The sequence below is a fragment of the Lissotriton helveticus genome, chromosome 3_1, assembly GCF_964261635.1.
Source record: "Lissotriton helveticus chromosome 3_1, aLisHel1.1, whole genome shotgun sequence".
Classification (NCBI taxonomy): Eukaryota; Metazoa; Chordata; class Amphibia; order Caudata; family Salamandridae; genus Lissotriton; species Lissotriton helveticus.
Window position 1 is genome coordinate 1918737709 of NC_136061.1, and position 18737 is coordinate 1918756445.

An 18737-nucleotide genomic window follows, 5' to 3' on the forward strand; every position below is an offset into this window, starting at 1 on the left:
TAATTAATTATGTAAAATATTTAAATGATACATTATTTAAAGATTTCTTTAGTAAATTGTTAATTATTTTTTCATTCTAACTGGGTAATTTGACTATCAATTATATAAGTTATTTTATTGTTTGAATTAATTGAGTTACTTAATATTTAAAGTCGTATTCTTTTTTTTTTTTTAAATATCATGGGCCTGATTCTGATGTTGGACGGACCGGAGTCCGTTCGACATCGGAAAGAGCCGGCCGAGTGATTACTTCAGGCTTTCCAAATGGCGACAGGTTCTTCGAGGCCGTCGAAGGCCACTCGGAAAATCGATTCGGATTCTCTTCCAAACGACCCCATCAAAATGGGTCGTTTGGAAAGGAATCTGAACCTCAATTATGATGCGGCCAGACCGGCTCTGACCGATGGTCAGAGCCATTCCCAACCGCATCGGAATCGGTCCCTTAGTCTTTTTATAACTTTTTCTTGTAATTTATTTAATTTTTTTTTAGTACTGTTTCATTTTTTGTGGGTTGTTGGGATTGGAGGGCAGTATGGGGGAAGTTGGGTGGGAAGTGTTTTTACTATATTTTTTAGTGTTCGTAATTGGTAAATAATGCAACGTTAGTTATTTTTAAATATGTAAATGTTTGAAATTACTTGTTTAAGTAAATTGTAAGAATATTAGGTTCGGAATAAATTTGAATTTTTTATTTTTAAGTATTTCTGATTGACGTTTTCTCATATTATTTTTTATTTTTTTATTTTTACAAAATAAATAATATTAATCATTATATACTTTTTCAAACTCTTTCTGTAATGTGGCTTAGGTTGGAGTTGAAATATAAAATCTGTCTCTGCAAAAGTCCAACTCTTTTCCTATTGTTGCTTATGCTGGAGTGAGAATAGTACATCTGATCCCTCCAAACTTCAGCGCTTTCCCTGCTCTTGCTTAGATTGAAGTGGGAATAGCAAGTCTTACTCCTCCAATGGCCAGTGCTTTCCCAGTTGTTGCTTAGGTTGGAGTGGGAATAGTAACTCTGACCCCTCTAAAGTCAAATGATTTCCTCTCCGCTCCTTAGGTTGGAGTGGGAATAGTAAATCAGCCCTCTCCAAAGTCAAACACTTTCCCATCTCCTGCAAAGGTTGGAGTGGGAATAATAAATCTGACCCATTTAAAGTGCAATGCTTTCCCTAATGTTGTCTAGGTTTACATGGTAATAGTACATTTCATCCATCCAAAGCTCGCTACTTCCCTACAGTTGCTTTAGGTGGAATGGAAATAGTTAACGTTATTCCTCCAAATGTTTAAAAAAAAATTGCAATTTTTATGTTGAAGTTGGAATGTTCATTTTGTTTTGTGTTTTTGCATTAATTTTCATATCAATGTCGTTTAATTGTTATTTTGACATTATTTCACTTTTTTTTATATGTTTTGGTCGGATGCATAATTGTAAATATTTACCCTTTTGTTAGAGTTGCATCTAAGTTTTAATCTACTGTTATTTTAAAATTTTCGTTATGTATTTATTTATGTATTTATTTTGTGTTTTTTTTGTTTTTTCTATATTTTGTGGTTTTATTTTACCATATATTTTTATTGGTATTATATATTTGCAATATTATATATAATTCTTTATTTTTTTATCATATCTTTTTCTTTAGTGTATGATGACACAGAAATAACAGCCCAATTAGCAGTGTCAGGTTATTATAGATATACATAATAGAAACAGGATCCTCTACTTCACACGAGTTGAAACTCAACAGTATCATAAGTCTACATCACTACATTCAGTTGCGGCTACATTCCCTCCCATAGCAATTGCAGAGGACCTCATTCCTGACTTGGAGCATAAGCCCCCCCTGTATTCACTCCAGTGACCCCAAATACTTTCCCACTTATGGGGATGACTGCAACCCTCATAGATTACCCTTTCTGCCACCACACACCAGTCCATATCACAGTTCCAGTCTTTGAGCCGTGGCTGTGATTCTGCTCCCCACAACCTTATTATGTTCCTTTTGGCCACCATGAGGCCCACGGTGACCTATATTTGCTCCATGCAGTCCAGATCCGTGGCCTCCCACACATTCAGAAGACACCACCTCCGCAAGGGAGACGTATTGCATCCACCTACACTGTTTATACAGGCCACTGCTGAGGTCCAATAAGTTTGTATTACTGGACTGTCCCAGAGTATGTAGTATAAGGTGCCCTCTTCCCCACTCTACCGCAGGCAAGCTGCATCAAGTCTCCTTCCCATCTTGACCAATGTATTACAAGAGACATAGGCCCTGTTCAGTATCTTGAGTTGCACCAGGCGAAACCGTGATCTGAATGCCACCTCTTTGGGAGAGGCTAAGGCTTCCTGCCAGTCCTCATTCTCTACGTCTCCAATATCAGTTTTCCAATATTGCCGGAGCTGAAGCAATATGTCTGGTGCATTGTTAATCAGTTTTTATATACGTTAAGGTGGTCGGTTTACATACCATTTAGTCATCTAAAAGTCTGGCTTCTAACGGGGATGCTTCAAGGAGGGCCTCCTCTTTAGGAATCACTGTCATTAAGGCGTGGTGGACCTGTAGGTACCGGAAGGTTTCTGAGGCGGCTAAGTCATATTCATGCTGCAAATTGGGAAACTGCAACACTGTTCCACCTCTCCAGCTCTGGAGATACCTATCGGGTCCCATTGACCAAAGCCGGGTCTCTGGCCTAGCGTGCCCAGTTTTCCCGAGTCTCACAGTGGTGTTGACTGGGTGATCCTACCCTCCCAGCCCAGTGTTTTAAGAGTTTTGTGCCAAAGTTGGACCGTAAGTGCTGTGTGTCCAGTAAGAGTCATACATTTGGGAGAGGTGTACAGTGCTCGTTTGTATCCACGTGGTTGTAACACAAAATGGTCCATAGCATAAGCCGGGTCATCTGGAGGACGATGTACCCATTGGTTGACAGTGGCGAACTGGGCCACCTGGAAATAATTGTAGATGTCAGGCAATGCTATACCGCCATCATACCAGTGACGTGTGAATTTTTGGAAGGCTATACAACGGCCCCATCCCAAATCAAGGTCCTTAATTCAGTATCTATAGTACAGAAGTAGGCATAGGGGACTGGGAATGGTGTATTTTGCAACACATAAAGAAACCCCAGCCATGCCATCATCTTGAATAGAGCAGCTCGCCCTAGAAGGGAGAGGGGCAAGGTCCTCCAATGTCACATGTCTCTCCTGAGACACTGTAGGGGACCCTGGAGATTACTGTCATTGAATGAGTAGTGATTGGTGGTGACATAGACACCCAAGTATTGGAACCCATCAGAAGCCACCTTTGCCTCATATCCCCTGGGTTGTCGCGGGGCACAGCCCGCGGAGAACAAATAGCGATGATTTAGACCAATTAATGGTTTATCCAAAGTACCTCTCAAAGGCTGTAAATATATCCAGTATATGACCTAGGGAGGCATGTGGGGCTACTGTGTACAGTAGTATATCATCAGTGTACAGGTTCCCTGTTTGTCAACACTATATATAGCCCAGATGGGGGAGAGGTCAGATATACCCTGGCCAAATGGTACACCTATCAGAATCGCAAGACTTGGTGAGCCAAAGTAAGCAGGAGATCGATACAGGAGATACTCCTATGCACCCCCAAGAGAAATGTAAAATTCTGAGTGGTGGGATTATGTGTGAGTCATATATCTATCAGTCCCATTGCTGTGCAGAAGTCAAATGTGTGCAGGAAGTGGTCACGATGTGTGGGGATAAATGGTCAAATGAATCTCACATGGACATATTAAAAGTCCCCCCTACTAGGAGTTCACCTGCTGGTAGTTAGAGTAGGAGTATACCCAGGTCCGGGAGGGTGACAATACGTAAGGCTGGTATACACTGATAGGATATTATTTGTTTTCCCCACCCATATCCCAGAGAGGGCTACATATCTACCTAAGGGGTTGGCCAAGGATTGTTTCACCATAAACAGCAATTGGTTTTTTTAAGTAAAATGCCTACCCCTCTAGAACTTGTCATTAAACCTGTGTGTGTCACCATCTGTTAACCCAAGCGGTCTAGGGCTTTGCAAGTGCTACCCATCAGATGCGGCTCCTGTAGGTGGACCACCTCAGGTGAGGGCCAGTTAATATATTCTAACACTACCCCTCGCTTTATTCTGTCGCCAAATCCGTTCACATTCCAGGACAGGATACGGATATCCGAGACTGTCCGCACCATCATTCCAGGGGTTTAGTGTGGTCAGTACATCATGGAGTAGCCCCACTTTACAATATGTGTGGAGCTCTGTCATCAAGAAAAATAACAAAACTTTCAACACAACGCTTTACCTTCCCCCCTTCCCCCACCCTCCCAACTGTGAAATCCCCCACCGGCCTCCCTGCACGACAAACTCAAAACTAACTCTGCAGAGTGCCTATCGCCCCATATACTTCACCCATCTCCATAAGTACGCTGCCACCCTCAACTCAGCAGTCTGGGTTCTATGCTTCAACCTTGGCCTGTGCCATACACAGTTCCATATCGCCGTATGCGATGCTCCTTAGTTTGCAAATAGATCAAAACAGTCCTTTGCGTTCTGCTCATGGACCGCGTTTAGGAGATGCCCTTGTCTCCTCTTGATGTGTGTCTCATGTCTATTGTCCTGATGAATCTCCTGAGTGGCCGCACCGTCGTACATGTCGGTTCTTAGCTCCCTGTTTGCCGATAGTTCTTCAACTGTCCAACCACTCCCATGCCTCATCAGGGAACGTGAAAATCCATGTTCTTCCCTCTGCTTCCACTCGCAATTGAGCCGGGAACAGCATTGCATATTTAATTGCCTTGTCCCTCAACATTTTTTTGACCTTGAGGAAGCTGCGGTATAGTCTCTAAACCTTGAGCGTGAAATCCGGAAAAAAAAATTATTTGTGCATTTTTATAAGTCACTGGGGGTGCACTGCGAGCTGCTTGTATTGTCACGTCCCAGTCTCTGAAACTGAAAATTCAGGCTATGATAGGTCACGGGCTACCCCGGGTGCCCTCCCGGGATCCGGTGGACCCGTTCCACCCAAAAGTATTTAGAGAGGCTAGGAGGCTGTAGCTCCTTGGTTACTAGATGTTCGACAAAGAGGTCTACTGTGGACCCTTCTGCCCCCTAGTATGCGCATGTTTTTACGCCGCACACTGCCTTCAAAGTCTTCCAGTCGGGCCTCTATTGAGGCATTAGCCACTCGTAGATGATGAACTTGGCTTTGAGGGTATAAGTGTCTAGGCCGGGAGAGGTAGTAGCATCTTCTGTCTCCTTAACTCGGGAGCACATGTTAAGTAGGTCCGCCCTCATCAGAGATACCTCACTCATGACCGAGTCCATTCATGTTTCCAGTGAGGACTTTATCCCCTGGATCACAGCCATACTATCCTGCAGTGTCAAGGATTCCCCTCCTGACGGAGGTGGCCCCATAGGACACATCTTGCCTCGGGCTTTACCACGAGGCCCCCCATCTTCTGTTGAGAGGAAGTGGTCCAGTTTTGTTTGATGAGCCCCTCTCTGGCCCTTACTGCCCCGGCATGATGTCTCCTTCAGGGTACTGGAGAATAGGCCCTGAACAAAAAGACCGGGAGGGGGAGGAGTAGGGTACTCACCGCCACCTGCCTGTGGGGCGGAGGCACACCACACGGCCTTTGGTTTTCCCATAGTGCCAAAACCTGGCTCCTACCCCCACTTATGCGCACCCCCACAATAGGCCCAGGAGCTCTTTATTCCAGTCTCCAAGTTCCACCAGGGCAGGGGGAGGCAGTCATGAATAGACTGGTTCAGGTGCTTAAACAATGCAGGGCCAGTGTTATAAGTTACAGTCCAGGCACTCTGTCGGTAGTATGGGCCTGAAGCTCCAATTGAGTCCGTGTCCCAGGGAGAGAAGCACAGTATTGTACTTGTTTTCACGACAGGCTGGTTTAATTCCCCCAGGGAAGCCCTAGGAGGGATGGAGGCTGTGCATGTGTCAGTTCTGTGGGCCTGAGGCACTTCAAGTTGCAGCAGGCCTGCCTGGGCACGTGAGGCCAGTATCAGAGCTTCGCCGGGCGCAGTTATCATCCGATCCACTTCAGTTAGTATAGGGGTGGTGGACACACCTTGGAAGCATTTCTTCGCTCCGACGAACCCAACTCTCTGCTCTCGGTTCACGGCGGGGTCCGCCAGAATGTAAATGACGACTGCGGCCACCGCATACGTATTTCCTCAGCAGCCGCAAGTAATGTGAGGATGGTGCTGCACGCTGTCGGCCAGGCCGCGAAGGCTACAAGCCCTACGCTGCTGTTTCCTCTGGCACTGCTGGGCACAGTTGGGTCCCCTCAACCACGCGATCAAACCACCACTATTCGATCGCTTCAGGGGGACTGATAAATGCCGTATTGAGTATGCTGTTTGCGGCTGGGCGTTGGAGCCGCTCTACTAAGCGGCCATCTTCGTTGCCGGAAGGCCACGCCCCCCTGCAATTTATTTTTAACATTTTTGGAGAAATATGAATTTTATTAATGCACTTTTTACATTTAATTCTAATGAGATCATAATTATACTGCATATTTTATTTTTTATTGTATTTCTTATTACAATGCTTATAAATGTTTTGTTATAAAAAAGTATTATTAGCATTGGTAAAAGTTTTAAGGTATTTATATGTTTATAGTGTAGTTTGTGTAAATATATACATATGTGCAAATATATGTTTTTTTCGAAGTTATTGTATTTATAAGTATTTTTAAATATATATATACATGCCTAGGTAATGTCAATATTTTGGACTACAATATTTTGTAAGTAGTATGTAAAGTCGATATTTAGGACTGCAATATATTTGCTGTGAATTCTTTGTATCACACTATTTTTGATATTTATGTTATGCCATAGAAGCGAAAGTATGCAATGTCAGTGTTTCTTGTATTTATGTACATGGTGTAGTGGTATCCACCCGTGAGAATGAGATAGGTGAATACATTCCATACAGTTATAATGCAAGAGATCTGGATAGCAAAATGATGCATTGTTTACTCACACTGTTTATATTTAAAAAAGCATTGCCAGTAGCAATCATTTTGGCTTTTGTGAAAAAACTTTCTCAAGCTTTAGTTAGGCACCCAGAAGTGAGACCACATGGGCATCAGTAGTGCAATCTTCTCTCAGACGCACACACATAAAGACACAAACACACAATATGAGTATAGCGCAGGCAGGAGTATGAATTTCCCTCGCACATCCTGTGTGGTAGTATTCCAGGTTCATTCACATGCACAGCACGGGAAACAACCATTACAACACAGTCATTACAACGCACTACCTTTACAATGCAGTCATTGCAGCACAACATCCTTTACATCGCATGCCATTACAACGTAGCCATTACAACGCATGTCACTACAACGCATGCCATTACAATACATGCCACTACAATGCATGCCAAACATCGCATTATAAGGTAAGTAAGGGGAAATAGTAATATTTACCCCTACACTATCCAACACTTACCCTACTGTTGCACTCACTGGATTGGGAATAGTAATTTTTACCCCTACACTATCCAACACTTACCCTACTGTTGCACTTACTGGAGTGGGAATAGTAATTTTTACCCCTACACTATCCAATTTTTACCCCTACACAATTCCAACACTTACCCTACTGTTGCACTCTCTGGAGTGGGAATAGTAATTTTCACCCCTACCCTATCCAACACTTACCCTACTGTTGCACTCACTGGAGTGGGAATAGTCATTTTCACCCCTACCCTATCCAACACTTACCCTACTGTTGACTCACCGGAGTGGGAATAGTAACTTTTACCCCTACACTATCCAACACTTACACTACTGTTGCCCTAAAAGTATTAAGCGCTGTAATGGTATGCGTTGTAATGGAATGCGTTGTAAGTGCAGTTTCTAAAAATATATTGTGATGGCATGCGTTGTAAAAACATGCGTTGTAATGGATGTTGCGATGTAAAAACCGTGTTGTAAAAGTTTGCGTTGTAACATATCTTATTTGCACAGCACAGATTCAACATAAGGAAAGGCAGTGCAATCTGTCCATACACAAAGGAACTTATACTGTGTAGGCAGCAGCACTGCAGGACTCCTTCATAAAAAGGAAGAATGTTATAACAGAAAATATAGGAGTACAAGTTACATGGTGGATAGCCCAGGAAGTAAGATTCTGATATGTGTCGAAAGTAACAAAGGGCTAGGATACAGAGAAAAACAAAAAAGGTGTGGAGGTACATGAGACAGAGAGATGACAGTATTGACAATAGAAAGAAAATACTCACGCATCAGCGGAGAAGAAACACAATCTGCTTGAAAAGTAAATTAGGAGATGGTAAAGAGGATGAATTGAGACGATGGAAAGCCATAGGACAAAAAGACAGATGTTCAAAAGAGTGTTGACATGTGATGGTGTCACAACACGTTCCAGCATGGGCACTCTTTGGGCTCGTAGACTTTTTACAATTTTCTTGAGGGAATTGCTGCTAGTTTCTCCTTTTGTGCATTGCAGGTGGTGAGCTCAAGACAGAATATAAATATATTATATACGTAGCTCAAGTATCAGTCACGCTGTGGTATCGAAAGAGCAGACTAAAACCTGCCATGGACCCTCTTCCGTCCGCCACCAGGGAGAGCTCTCCAACTTACTCCCAGATATACCTCCTTCACAGGAGGATAGGATACCGTGCGGAGCATTTGGTGTCCAAGGGCCAGATGTAGGTAAATACCATTTACCGATTCTAAAATACAGAATTTTACCGATTCGGTATTTTAGAATGGGTAAATGGTATGCAGGTATTCGTTCGGTAATTTTTACGAATCGGTAAAATTCGGTAAATACCGATTCGGTTTTCCCCATTCATTCCTATGGGCCTGGAGGCCCATAGGAATGAATGGGGAATACCGAATCGGTAAATACCGAATCGGTAAATACCGAATGGGTAAGAGGGGGAAGACCTACAAGGGTGGCAGGGCGTCACATTGACACCCTGTTGCAACCCTGAATAGTGCATGGGTGCACGTGTGGCACGCATACATGCCTCTCTGCCACATGGCACTGTTAAAAAAAGCAAAAAATTGCTTTTTTAAAGTTTTTCGTTATTTACCACCAACTTATAGTTGGTGGTAAATAACGAATCCTTACAAGTGAAAAGCACTCACTTGAGTGCTTCCTACATTAAGGATTCGGTTATTTACCGAATTGGTATTTAAGAATTCGGTAATTTACCGATTCCTTAAATTACCGATTCGGTAAATTACCGAATCCTTAAATTAGGCCCCTACATCTCAAATGCCTAATACCGGTCGGTAACGGCCGAAATTCGGTAATTTCGGCTGTTACCGACCGGTATTAGGCTTCCTACATCTGGCCCCAAATGTGTAGCAGCCCTCAGCATATCAGCCACAACTCAATTATTAACGTTTATAAATCTCACCATAACTCCAAGTCGAAAAAGTGTTCAATGTCGGGTATGCTCGCAGCATGCAACTTTTCTTTTCAACTAAATAATAACACAATCTACATTGTGTTCTGCTAAAATACATTTGATTCCCAAACACAATGTGTCACGGTCAGGTTTATGTTAATTCAGTCAGGACATGACACAATCCTCGTCGTGTGCCAAACCCCCAATATTTCTGGGCAAGTTTTGCTCAAATTCCACACGAAATATAAATTAACGACATGATTTGGCAACTTTCATTTCCAGGAGTTTGTTGGCTCTGTATTTAAATTGTAGACAACTAAAAATTGGGTTTATGACGAAAGCTGTTTAAGATTCATTTCATGGCTGAATCACTGGCACCACCATTAGAAATCAAAATAAGGCAACTTATGAAAAGCACAGACAGGCTAATGTAGCAGTATCTCTAAAATTAGAAGGCGGAGTGCGCACAGAAGCGTATAATTAACAATATTTAATTAATGTATTTATTTATAAAGTTTTATATAGTGCGAACTTGATCCCGAAGGATATCAGAGCGCTTCACAAATTGAGGGAATGAGGTAACATCAGTACGAGTTGTGTTTTGAAATTCATTTTGAGCTACCAGAAATAATTCCATATATTTTGTTGTCTAGGAGTTCCACAGATTGTCACACATATAAAATTTGCCAGGGAGGCTAGTCCTCCGGTACAACGGCGACAGAGTACCGTCTACGCCAAACTCTCGCTCGCTGCGTGATTTACAGCTGGTGAGACCAACAGAATGTTGACGACAGAGCCTACTCTGGTTCCTTCATCAGCATACTCCTCAGATGGCCTGACTGTAGGTAAACCTTCCAACTGTATGCCCAATGTAGAATGAGCAGCCAGGTGACTACTTCCATGGTGTGGGGACCATTAGTTTTACATTTTTCAAAAACAAACTCCTGCTTTGGGAATTTGTTTTTGAGAAATGTAACACTGGAAATATTCAGCAGCTGGTGATCACGCTTTCCAGAGCAACTGATCAAACGTTTTCACCATTGACCGGAACCACTATGATGGAATGTTTAGAGATGCCCATAGGGCTGACGGACATTCTAAATATGATGGATGGCACCTCCGCCAGTGTGGCAGAGTCAAGTGCTCTGTCGCCCTGACGAACATTAAACCATGCACCAAACTCTAGTTCAGGCCCATGGTTGATTCCACCCCAGCCGGCAATTTGGCCCTTTTTCTGTAAATGTTTGCCCCCATAGTCAGCGCGCATCAGGGCCTAATTAATATTTGAACTGCTTGTTTCTTCAGGCTGAAGATGGCTCTTCCATGTGATGACGATCGTCATGAAAAAGGTGTTTGTGTGTGTGCGTATGGGTGTGTGTGTGTGTATATATACACTCACACTAGTGTGAATTCCAAAGAGAAGGTGGGGACTACACAGGTGTAGGTAGTACAAAAGTAAGTCTAAGCTAAAGTCAGATCTTCAAACATAGGCATGCTTATCCATAACAGTGGCAAAAGCTGGTCTGTTCACTGATAATGGTAAATTCTCTGTGATTGAACGAGGTGGTGTGATTGGTGTCATAAAATAGCAAATTTACCAGAGGCTAAGGGATTCATTTGTCAATGTTGATTTAGGGTCGAATGATGTACTGTGTGTTGTCACTGCCCCCTGTCTCGTAGCATGTTCATCTCTGAGATCTTTTATGGCATTATAATGGTAGGCAGTCACCCAAGGCCCACACGTTCTAAGGGGCACCCTGATAGCGACTAAGACAGTAGGAAGATTTCCCTACTTCCCTTTCCTCTTTGAGTTTCTCTATCTTATCCACTCTGCCTCTCTCCTGAATTCCTGTAACTCCGACGATTTCACTTGGTCTATTGCAGCCTTGAGACCCTCATGGGTGAGTAGCGCACTATATAAACCCCCTGATTGATTGATTGATCCCCACGTTACCACCCTTTGCTTTTCTATTGTTGTGCTCTTGCTATGTCAGCTATTTCTCACTCTATCATCTCTCTCTGTACCTTGCGTACTCCTCCATGCCACTCTCTCTAATTCTGTGTACCTATCTATATCCACCTTGTGCCTCTGTCTCTCACGTCTCTACCTCACTTTTGTTTTCTTTGGCCCCTCCCTCTATCTTGTTGGATGTCCATTTCCCCATCTCTCTGACTAACTAGTTCTACGTCTCATCGATCTACAATGCTCTACTTCTCAATCTTCCTTACATATCTTTCTCTCTCATATTTATCTTCTTACTTCACCTCACATCTTCACTCTCACCCCTCTCTCTGTACCCCTCTCTCCATCTTTAGAACACCTACCACAATCTCTTTAATTCTTCTATCTACCGCACCTCTATTTCCTTCTTCTCCTTTTCAATATACAATTTTTCTACCCCACTGCTTTCTACTTATTTTTCCGATGTCCTTCTACCTCTTGTTGTGCCTACCTTTACTTCTCTACATCGTTCTCTATGCTTCATCTCTCTTTAGCCTACTCCTACCTGAGATCACTGTTCTGTTGCAATTTTACCTCCCTGTATCTCCCCTTCATCTATTTCAGCTCTCTCAACCTCATCTCTCTTTACCTAACCTCTCTAGTTCTCTCTCCAGAGTGTTCATGTGGTTCTCCCTGTTGCAGCGAAAATGCGTATATGGAGGGACATTTTGTATGGGCTTACGAACATCCAGCGATTAAACTAGCAATTAGACTACAATTTCAAAGGCTATGAGCAAATGTTTTATTTATTATGATGCAATAGCCCACTAAACATTCACCAAGTTACCCTTGTTGGGACTATTATACAATGGAAGAAGCAGGTTCGTTCTATGTGGAATTTTCCATAAAATATTGTTCGCGATAGACAAGGGAAATCTAGATCTAAAAGTGAAAAGAACTGGCCCTGAACAATGCTTGTGCAAGTTTTTTTTTGGTACTATGTGATTAGCGCAGACCATGCAGGTTAAGCTTTCTGCTGCTTTTGTGTACCCCTATTTCTGAAAGTTTAATATGTAATTCAATATTGCTTGAAGTCATAAAGGCCTGATAAAGATGAAACACGGATAATACATTTTATGTTTTTCCTAACAGGGGGCTACATACTATGGTTTGCCATGGTGGCTGCCCCAAAAACCTTTAAGATGGCTGTTGCCCAATTAGAAATATACGAAAAAAGAAACTCACCCCATACATGGCCGTAGCTACTACATAATGCTCAGTATCAAAATGGATGCCACCCTCCCTGACCATGCCTCATGCACAGACAGGGAGTATCCAGACATTGTGGAGGCATGACTGAACAAATGGTACAATTTGCAGGAGGCTGTACCAGACCTGAAAGGTCTTTAATTTGTAAAGAGATAGTGGTTGGAGGGAGGAATTTGAAAGAGGAGCAGTGAGAGTGAAAAAGTCAAATATCCATCCTCTTGTTTCATCACTATATCACCTTCTGCATTTTCAACTAACACTTCACATCCAAGAGAGCCACAGCACTAACTCTGTCCTCTTCAGCAAAAGAAAGCAAAACTCACAGGCACATCCTGGAACACAGTGTTGGTAATGTTGTTGTTGGGACAACTCTGCCAAGAATTATTCAGCCTGAAACCAATGGCACTTGTGTGTCGCCCAATCAGGGACACAAATTTTCGGAAAGTGCAGTTTTGGATGTTGATTGGTCCATCATAGATCTGCATTCCTCGAATTGGAAAATTCCTACAGTTAAGAACAAAATAAGATGGAAAAGTGTATAAGATCAATAGGAGTGAAACAGAACAGTGGCCTTTGTAAAAAGACAAATTATGTTGTGTGGGCAGATGGAGTCTTGGGAGTGTTCAAATGTGTGGGGGAAGACATGACTTGTAGAAAGGAGAAAGAAAATGGTGTTTATAGTTTGACTTATATGGGGCATGTTGGGTGAAGTGTGTGAGGTTTCACATAGTGGAAGCAAGGTGGGCCTAATGTTGCTGTGCAGAAGCATAGTGAGTGATTTGTCCAACTTGGAGAAACTGATGACCAGCTCACTGAACGTACTGTAGAGCATCCAAGGGAGTAGCACATAGAATCATCTCAGTAGCAACAGAGGAGACTATAATTTAAGGAACAGTTGAATCATTAAAGGAGTTATTTGCAGTCCATCTAGCAGTCACAGAGGACCAGTTTACTGGAGGCACTGGTAAGCCACTAGAGGAGTGCTTTGAGGAGGGTACTGAGAGTGTAACAGGTAAGAGCTAAGTTATGGGTTAATATACATACATTGTACACAGTTTTTACAAGTATTTGTTGCCACTTGTTTGAGATAAGCTTTTTGTATTCTTTTTTATTTACATACAGTCATACTCTCTGAATGGGCCGTTTATTCTCCTATTTAAAGACTGCATTGTAGTTCAACTACTGTCATTTGAATTAGAGCATATACACAACACATTGTTCCTTCAGGTTGCATGAAGGGCAGATATCATTACATTTTGACTGAACTTTAAGAAACATACTGGGCTCTGGGGAGTGTCCTTCCACGATGGTCCATGCCTCCCGGCCCCCACACCGAGTTCTCCATGGTCTCTGTTCCAATATTGTTACTTTCACCAACAAATAAACTGTTCTTAACTTCCTGTTTGGAGCCATCATCATCTGGAAAGGTTCCGCCGCTAGGAGAGAAAAAATTAAATTCATAACTGCTGTATGTTCAAAGTTTAAGTACGACAAAGAATGAAATGGCGATCTTACCTGGCTAAGGTCAAGCCAATGCCATTGTCAGCAAACCTGCAAGAAAGTAAAAAGGAAACATCTGAAAAGCCTCTATAAACACCTAACCATTTTCTCAGCATTAAAAAACCTTGACCCATGTGGACCTATTTATGTTTTATATATAGAGTTAGGGCTTAAAATCGCCATTGGGCAGGTGCGTACCTTGAATTAATTTAGCCAAAGGAGTTAAAATGTTGTGTGTTTACCAGCACTCAGGCTCTAATCAGGTTCTGTTCATTATATTTCTGGTTAATCCTATTGATAATGGGTGACCAAGGCACACCAATAACTACACATGTGTTCTACACAAGGATCTACTGGCCAGGGCTGATGAAAAATAAAATGCTCGAGAAGCCCACACATCTGCGGGATGAAAACGGAAAGGGCGTTAAGATCAGGAGGGCAAAGGCAATGAAAACTGGCCTATGCCTTGCCAATATATTAAAATTGTTTGCATTTACTCTTCCCAACAAATATTGACAGCAAGGAAACCCCACAAGGACTCTGATCTGGTTTACTTTAGCCGTCACAACATACCACATAAGATAGCTACATGTTTAAGACACATTGTAAAAATATCTATGTGTATCCAATCAGCCTCAAACTACAATGTGGATAAAATAGGTGCTTAATCACTTTCTGCAGGTAAATAGGTGCAATCTTTGGTCACAACTTTCAATCTTCACATAAAAGCTTAAAATGTTACAGTGCTTTCTCTGCAGACGACAGGTTTGAGTCCCAGTTAGATAGCTCAATGGGATAATATGTTTGCTGCAAATATGTTTCTGCAACATTTAGGTCACAAGTGGAAAACATTGCGAATTAGCTCAGTGGCACCTCCATATGCTTAAGCATATGCATGTAACCTGCCAATGCTTACACATCTGTGTTTATGATATTAATATCTTCTTTTGATTTTAGAGTGTTCGTTAAGCATACGCCACACCCTAGAAGTACACCCGTCCCAGGATGCTTGTTTCCGGTCCAGGAAGACCTGGCTTGGCAGTTCAGGCTGGACTGTTCCCATGAAGAACAGGGCCAAGACTGATTTGCATATGGTTGGGTCTAAACCGGGGTGGCAAAGAGCGCTAAAGAACGATGATGGATTTAAGCCAGATCTGTGACTGGGGGTGAGTGTTTGAAAAGTATCAGTGCACCCCCCATTATCTCTTTGTGTTTGCTGTGCACCCTAGAAGAGAGCACAAGATTATTTTATTTTTTTGGTAACATTTCTAGTAACTCTAGAGACAAAGGGCATCATTCTGATGCCGGGCGGTCAAACTGCTGGCCTCCACAGCGGCAGTTGGTAGACCGCCTGATGAGCATGTGGAGGTCCGGCCGCCATATTCCGATTCAACTGCTGGGCTGACGTTCGGAAAGGCGTCAGTACCATGGTGGGGGCATGCTGCGGTCGTGGAAAAGGGCTCCAGCACATGCCTTCGTAGTGTGCGTCCGTGCATCTAGTGCCATGCACTATGTCGTGCATGGCACACAGTGCACGGAGGTGAGTGGGGGTACTACATGTGCCCTTGGGGCCACTTTTCCGTTGACTACGATGGCAGGAGGCTTGTTTGGAGCCCCCCATATCCCTTTCCAACAACCTTTTCCAGGTGGGATTCCCATCATGAAAAGGCTGTCGGAAAGGGATATTGCAGTCCTGAAGGCGGTGACTGCCGCGGCACTGCCGCCATTCAGGGACCCTGCTGCGACTGCCGCCCCATCGGGGTCTATGATCCTGGTGAAGCTGGCGGTCTTGCATCTGACAGCTTAAGGTCCAACCCTCAGTATCAGAATATGGCAGTTGGACCTAATGGCTGTTGGTGGTCGGGCTGCCACCGACGGCCTGTCAGTGGTCCAACCGTCAACATCTAAATCACCCCAGAAATGAGTAGCCAGTAAAATGAAATAACCCCGAATTTCAACAATATTTCTAATGGCACCAAGCGAGTGAGTAAGACAAGCAAGACCATCAGTTGCTCAGGGGATTGTTCCACCCTAGGGTAATCTAAAAAAAGAATTGGCCCAAATGCTACATTTTAGACCTCAATTTTCAAAGAATTAGCCAAATGGTTGAGCATTTAAAATATGTTCCGCATGGGATGTCATGTAATAATTAAATTAATTAATGATTGTGTTTTGTGGCTTACCTCCCTCACATATGTTGAAGGGGAATTTCCTTCCAAAGAACATTTTTAAAAAATGGAGCTACATTTCTCAAAATAGTTTTCAAAATAAATTCTCTTTCAAGCTATAGGCTTTACAAGCAGTACTGCATGGGCACTTTTCCATAAGAAAGGGATTTTCCAGCATAGAGATATTAGGGATGGAGAGTTTGCCACATCTATCTATCTTTCTTTCACTCACTTTTCTTTCATCAGACTTTCAATAGGGCTTTTCTTCCGCCCATTTTTTTCCTTCTTTTTTCATTCTTTTCTTGTATAATTAACTAGCAGCCCATCCCGACGTTGTCCGGGTATGAATTGCTGCCGGCCAGTGGTATATTGTTTTTTAGGATTTCGTTTTGATAGCATTTCTTATCTGTGACAGGACTGTGAAACGCTCAGATTCACAGTGCACTGCTGATGCACTTAAGAGTGCGCATTCAGTAGTGTGTGAACTCGAGTTTCCCTACTTTATTTTTCCTTGCAATATTATAACGCGCGAACTCGACAACATGGCATGAGCACAATTTACATTACAGAAGAACACATTCATTTGTGGTAGGCACGGGGAGACAAAGCGATTTGCCTGGAATCACAGGATGTTGAGCTGATGCCGAGATTCGAACTTAGCTCCCCAGCTCTAAAGTTCGCAATTCTAGAACTTGTGGCGGGAGGTGTGTCTAAAAGTGTATGCCGGTGCTGGCCATCAATGAGAGAGACCTGTGCATTTTTCAAATGGGTGGTGAAAAAATATGAGTAGGTTGCTGGAGATGTGGGCCGCCGTGCCACCAATGTACTTACCAGGGGAGGGTAATCACCCATTATTCCGCAACTTTCTTTCCGCATACCATCACTCCGCATACTTTCATTACGAAAGTACCATGACTCCGCAATGCCATTATAACGCATGGCATTACATTTTATATGCTTTTACCACGCATACATTTACATCAAAATTCGTTGTAAATGTATTAATGGTAAAAGCATGTTTTTTTTAATGTTTGGATAAGGTAAGTATGGGTATAGGGGAATATGTTTTGGGGTACTGAGGAATATGTTTTGGGGTGTTTGGGTATTTTAAGGGTTCAGATATAGTTTTGGGTTATGGGGTACAGGGGTAGTTTTAGGGTTTAGGGATAGGTATGGGTTTTGGGGTACAGGGGTATTTTTAGGGTTATGGGGTAGGTTTTGGTTTTGGGGTATAAGGGTATTTTTAGGGTTCAGGGGTAGGTTTGGGTTTTGGGGTACAGTGATATTTTTAGGCTTCAGGGCTAGGTTTGGGTTTTGGGGTACAGGGGTATTTTAAGGGTTCAGGGCTAGATTTGGGTTTTGGGGTACAGGGGTATTTTAGGGTTCAGGGGTAGGTTTGGGTTTAGGGGTACAGTGGTATTTTTAGGGTTCAGGGCTAGGTTTGGGTTTTGGGGTGCAGGGGTATTTTTAGGGTTCAGGGGTAGGTTTGAGTTTTGAGGTACAGGGGTATTTATAGGGTTCAGGGCTAGGTTTGCGTTTTGGGGTAGAGGGGTATTTTTAGGGTTTAGGGATAGGTTTGGGTTTTGGGGTACAGGGTATATTTATAGGGTTAAGATGGGTTAGTGTTTAAGGGTGTTGGGGTATTTTAGGGAGTAAGGGTTGGTTATGATTATGGGGTGCAGGGGTATTTAAAGGGAGCAGGGTGGGATTAGCACACGATATGAGACATGGCATGAAGGGCGGAACGTACCACACGCCCCCAGCGTTTGTCACGCCCCTAGCACACGCCCACAGCACAACGCAGCCACGCCCACAAGGGACTACTTTGCTGGCACGGTTCTTTTACCTTTTAAATGTATATGGTGGGCGTCTGCATAGCCTATGTCCTTCTCCTGCAACTGCCCTTTCCAACACTGTATTGGGTGTTATGATTGGTGCTGTGGTTACTAAGATTACCCGCCTCAAAGGTTTGGGCTCTCTCTTTATTATATTAGTATGGATTTACTGTTTCCACCTTTATTTCTAACTCATTTCCTTTCTTCTTTTTAATGTCTCTCGTTCCTCCTTTCTTTATTTCCAGATTCAGTCTTTGTTTCCATCCTATATTTTTTCCTTCATCTAGGGATTTTATTCTTACCAGCTTTCCATCTTTCTTTTATTTTTTGTATTTCCATGTTTTCCTTCTATCTTCATTTATTGCACTTTTATTTAATTTCTTTTCCTTATTGTCTAGCATTTTGCCTTTTTTACTTCATTCCTTTTTAATTTATTTCAGTTCCCTTCCATAAATCTCTCTCCTATTCTTTTAGATCTTATCCTTATTTTTTTTTCAGTTTTCCTTCACTTTTCTTTCATTCTTTTGTGTATTTTCTAGCCTTTCTCTTCTCCTTCCTTCTTTGTGCCTTTTCCATCTTTCTTTTTCCTTTTCC

The 18737-nt window shown here is 42.7% G+C and overlaps 1 protein-coding gene across 1 annotated transcript in view; it reads right to left on the reverse strand.

The window, feature by feature from the left end:
- The window catches only part of CEMIP (cell migration inducing hyaluronidase 1), a 551721-nt gene that overhangs the window by 125814 nt on the left and 407170 nt on the right, over positions 1-18737 (reverse strand). Inside the window, exons 18-20 of the mRNA XM_078682930.1 lie at positions 14156-14191; positions 13921-14076; positions 12964-13144 (exon numbers count right to left, since the gene is read on the reverse strand). Of these exons, the coding sequence (XP_078539056.1) occupies positions 12964-13144; positions 13921-14076; positions 14156-14191 (373 nt within the window). The remainder of the gene's footprint in view (positions 1-12963; positions 13145-13920; positions 14077-14155; positions 14192-18737) is intronic.